Below are 4,723 nucleotides of genomic sequence, written 5' to 3'. Positions count from 1 at the left end.
AAAAAAAAAAAAAAAAAAGAAAAGAAAAGAAATGTAGTGTTACTACAGAAATTTCTATAGAGCAGGTTGTGAATAGATCGGTTAAAATACAATGCATTAACCGGGCCTACCTGAGACCAGTGGCTTTGTAAAGTAGACAATGGGGATATTTGCGACTTAACAGGAAACACTTGTTAGAAAATACTGGGCAGATAGGAGGTCCAGGAAGAAAATGTCCCGGGGTAAACTCAGCAGAAAAGTGTTGCTGGGGATATTTCTGTCTGGCTGCTGTGCTCTCCAAGCTATACTGTCTGGGCTAAGTCAAAACTCACTGGGCATGGGAAGCACTTCTGGCTCTTGAGGAGTAGAAGAAAAGCTCGGCCAGACTGTCCTAGCCTTATTACACAATAGCATACAGACCCCTCTTCAGGTAGATACTCCAAAGTAACCCTAGCCTTATTACACAATAGCATACAGACCCCTCTTCAGGTAGATACTCCAAAGTAACTTAAAAGATTCACTGAAAAAGGGGTCAGGGTCATGTAGGGAAGGGGAGGAACTATGCAGTCACTGAAGGTCTATGTGAATGGCATAGCATGGCAAGGGCTGCCATGTGTTTTATTTCACAGTACACAAGATTCACTAAGATAGGCCCAGTTACAGGTAACTTATGTTCAAACTCAGCCTGGAGGCACTCACCACCTGAGCTGACCACATCAGCACAGAGAAGATGGCTGTGGTTTCCTCTTCTTTTGTGGGACCCAGAGGTTCTCCTGATCCCCTCTGCCTAGGGCCTCTACACTGTATCCTCTTCTGTCCCCTTTGCCAGTATGCCACATAATTGATGTTTTGTCAGTTCCTCCCGTCCAGCTCTCCCCATTCGTCTCCTAATCCTTAGTACCCTTAGTCTTAGCCCCTCAGATCACAGTATACCTGCATATAGCCAGACACATTTTTACTTTAAGGCCAGTCACAGAACATCTTTTAAGTAAAATATAATAAGCAGGCAGGCATCTTCTGAATTTTTATACTCTCAACGAAGGGGAAAAAATGATGCTTCTAATTGCTTCCAGCTTTTATTTCCTTTTGCAGCTGAGTTCTAGATTTGTATAGAAATAGACATGGCTCCAAAGAAACGGTGGGAGTATGTCAAGTGGAGGGAAGCCTGAGGCAGGAGTGGATTAAAATCTACTCGGGAAGACAATGTTTATAAAGTATCACCTTACCCTGGTGTTTCCAGCAAGGACCTAGTAACACAGGTGCCCTTCTCCTTACTGAGTGTGCCAACCACTGGCAGGTAAGTCCTTGTTACAATAAGGAAGAACTGACACGAAGAAAGCACTGAGCAAGAGTTTAAAAGACCTAGAGAAGCAAGGGAAGGACAAGGCAGGCTGCCAGGATATTACCACTGCCATGGGGCATGGCTAGGGTTAATGTAGACACCTGACATAGTCACTGCACAGAGAGGGTTATGTGTGTTACTACATCAGTATTCAAGGAGGCAGAAAGTCTTATAAAAGGGACTCCACCTGAGCCCCTTTTGTTAATAGACACAAAAGATCCATAGGCGGGCTCATAGGATTATCTTCCCATGGATTCCCAGCACATTTGGTGAGCTCTTCTACCTTATCATTTTCTACTGTGTGAGTAGGGCTGATTTCAGCTGGCTGCAGTAGGATAGGAAGATGGATCCGTATCACAGGCTCCCGGCTAATGCTGCTGATGGCGAAATGCTGGAGAAACCTTAAAAAACAAAGACAGTGCTATTACATTACATCACCAGCCTTGCTTGAATGTGCCAAATCACACCAAATTCTTAACTGCTGAAAAATACACCTTAGAGAGATTTTTCTCTGGAGAATAAAACTGCATATGGATGTCACCACTACCTTTTACAGTGGTTTTTAAGAAGCTATAAAGAAAAAGGAGGCCGGGTATGTTGTCTCATGCCTGCAACCCTAGCACTCTTGAGAGGCCAAGGTGGGCAGATCCCTGGAGCTCCTCCTGAGCTAAAAATACCCGGTCTCCTTTTCTAAAAACAGGAAAATTAGCTGGGTATTGTGATAGGTGCCTGTAATCCCAGCTATCTGGGAGGCTGAAAGAGGAGGATCATTTGAGCCTGTAAGTTTGAGGTTGCTGTGAGCTAGGCTGATACCATGGCACTCTATCCTGGACAACAGAGTTAGACTCTGTCAAAGAAATAAATAAAATAAGAAAGAAAAAGAAAAATACAAGAAAGAAAAGAAGGAAGGAGGAACTTAGGAAGGATATTTGAAAAGTCAAACATTAAAAATCTAAAAAACAGAAAACCAAGGGAGGCTGAAGCAGAAGGATTGCTTGAGCCCAAGAGTTTAAGGTTGCTATGAGCCACGGTGATATACTCTACCCAGAGCAACAGAGACAGTGCATCAAATAAATAAATAAATAAATAAAAAGAAAGAAAAAGAAAACTAGAGCTCACCAGTCCAGCTCTGGGAGTTTGGCTGAGAGCAGCTTCAGAGAACTCCACTTCTCCCCAGCAGGATGGCTCAGGGCACTGAAGAGCTTCTGTGCACTGGAGTGTCTAGAATATCAAAAGCTCATAGATTAGAACTCCCTCTCCCTGCAGTACACTTCACACAACTCATTCTCATGTTTTCAAGGCATAGTCCAGTAACAGAGTCAGCTTTTCCAAGGCAAACATCTTTGTGACTTAAATAAAACATGTGTGAATCCATGATGACTGGTATGCCCACATAGGCAGGGAGGTCTAAGACCCCTTGACAACAGTATGGGTTTCTGATTCTTAGTGGATTTCATCTCTCTTGCTTTCTCTTTCTCCAAGGGCACCAGCTACCTGCAAGTTGGCAGCACTGAAATGACTGTGCTGGCCCTTTCAGAAGCCAGGACCCCTGTGTTACATAACACCAGGCATCCTGCAGAGAGAGCACACCCACAAGCTTAGGGAAGCAAGCACAAACACTGAAGGCAGCCACTTACAATTTCTTTTGTTCTACAGATAATCCATCTTCCTGGATCACTTTTAAAGAGAGCCCTGAGTTATCCTGCTGTTGCCAGGGGGAGAAGACCTAAACAAAACAGAATTTGAGCAAAGAACACTTTAAACTCAACAACAGGATATGGAACCCACATGGGGATTTGATGGTTGTTGAAAAGTTAGACTGTCAGTGCAGAGAAAAACCACTGTAACAAACAAGTTTGCTTCAAAAATAGAGGCCTGAAGCAATTCTGTTCTGTGTTTTTTAAAACTCAAAAGTCCTTCTGGGTTCCTCTCCTCAGGGGATTCTGATCCTTCAGAGCTCAGGAAGCATGAAGGAAGGTGTCCGGTGACACTGTTCTGGTTCCCTGGTGATGGGGCAGACAGACAGGAGTAGTTCAAATAACTCCTGCCTGGAGACCAAGGGGTGGCTGCAGACAGTTCTGGAGACCAAAGGGCTGTCTCTATTTTCCAGATCAGAAGGAGAAGCACAAGGAGGTAGGAAGGCCCAGGAGGCAGTCTAGGGGAGACACTATGCAGCTACAATCAGTTCTTTTCTCTTCCATGTTCTCAGAATCTGTCATGGGGAGGGACACTGTCCCCTCACGAACTGCACCAATCACATCTTTTCAAGAATTCCCACTGGTCCTGAGGTTGGCTATAAGTTTGACTTGGGTTATCGCTAAGTGGGTTTTATAATTAATTCTTGGTAAGCTCCTTCTCTTGTAAATCTGTGCTGAGTGTCTATAACGTACAGCTTGCCAGGTACCACCATTCACAAGGACAGGGACTGTGACCCACAGGGACAGAGAAAACGGGTGGGGCAAAGAGCCCTATTCTAGTAGGTAGAATCCAACAATTTAGTAAAGTAACTAAAGGGGAAATAAAACTAATTAAGATTTAAAGAGAACAAAGCAGATTTTTCTTAAAGGTTAAAATGCCTTTTTTTCAGTTTCTTTCCCTTTTTTTTTTTTTTTTTTTTTTTTGACAGAGTCTAAAGCTGTCACCCTGGGTAGAGAGCTGTGACATCACAGCTCACAGCAACCTCCAACTCCTGAGCTTAAGCGATTCTCTTGCTTCAGCCTCCCAAACAGCTGAGACTACAGGCGCCCGCCACAACACTCGGCTAATTTTTGGTTGTGATTGTCATTGTCATGTGGCAGGCCCAGGCTGGATTCAAACCCGCCAGCTCTGGTGTATGTGGCTGGTGCCTTAGCCACTTTAACTATAGGCGCCGAGCCATTTTGTTCAGTTTCTTTAGGGTTTCACCCATCACTGCCAAGAGCACCATTCTAGAACCCAAGGAAATTAGAAGCAGTCACCCCACCAGCGAACTCTCCCTCTCTTCATGTTAGCTCACTGTTAGCTCTAAGGCACTGCCTTACCATCGAAGTTGCTAGAGAGAAAAAAAAAAAGTAGTAGCTGGTTTGTTGAATAATGACTGATGTTACCTCTGAGTAAAATGCTTGGTATATCTTTGATTTGGGGAAAAGGGTAATCATCAGAAAATTGCTTGATCCATGGAAATGAACTGGGAGATGAGGAAGCAATGAGCTTTTGAAGTCTATAAGAAGAGCGGCAACGATACTGGTGGAATCCTAAAGAGAAAAAGAGGAGGCATCAGTGAGAAGAGCTATTTGTATGATTCTAGCACTTGCAACGACTTGACAGAACATGTAGGATCAATTTCAGTGCAATTATTTTAACATTATGTGGTTTAGTGGGGTTCAGTATAGATGTGCTTTCTTTTTCTTTTTTTTTTTTTTT

General features: G+C 43.6%; 1 protein-coding gene across 2 annotated transcripts in view; it reads right to left on the bottom strand.

The window, feature by feature from the left end:
* Positions 1-4,723, bottom strand: part of CUNH20orf194 (chromosome unknown C20orf194 homolog) — a 151,463-nt gene that overhangs the window by 41,185 nt on the left and 105,555 nt on the right. For both annotated transcript variants that reach the window (XM_012804175.2, XM_023512184.1), the window contains exons 22-25: positions 4,408-4,554; positions 2,959-3,047; positions 2,441-2,542; positions 1,605-1,722 (exon numbers count right to left, since the gene is read on the bottom strand). In XM_012804175.2, coding sequence (XP_012659629.2) covers positions 1,605-1,722; positions 2,441-2,542; positions 2,959-3,047; positions 4,408-4,554 — 456 coding nt within the window. The remainder of the gene's footprint in view (positions 1-1,604; positions 1,723-2,440; positions 2,543-2,958; positions 3,048-4,407; positions 4,555-4,723) is intronic.

This window comes from Otolemur garnettii, unplaced genomic scaffold, assembly GCF_000181295.1.
Source record: "Otolemur garnettii isolate 467f Iridium unplaced genomic scaffold, OtoGar3 scaffold00025, whole genome shotgun sequence".
NCBI lineage: Eukaryota > Metazoa > Chordata > Mammalia > Primates > Galagidae > Otolemur > Otolemur garnettii.
Note: the sequence above shows the minus strand (reverse complement) of the source record. Positions and strands in the feature narration are given on the sequence as shown.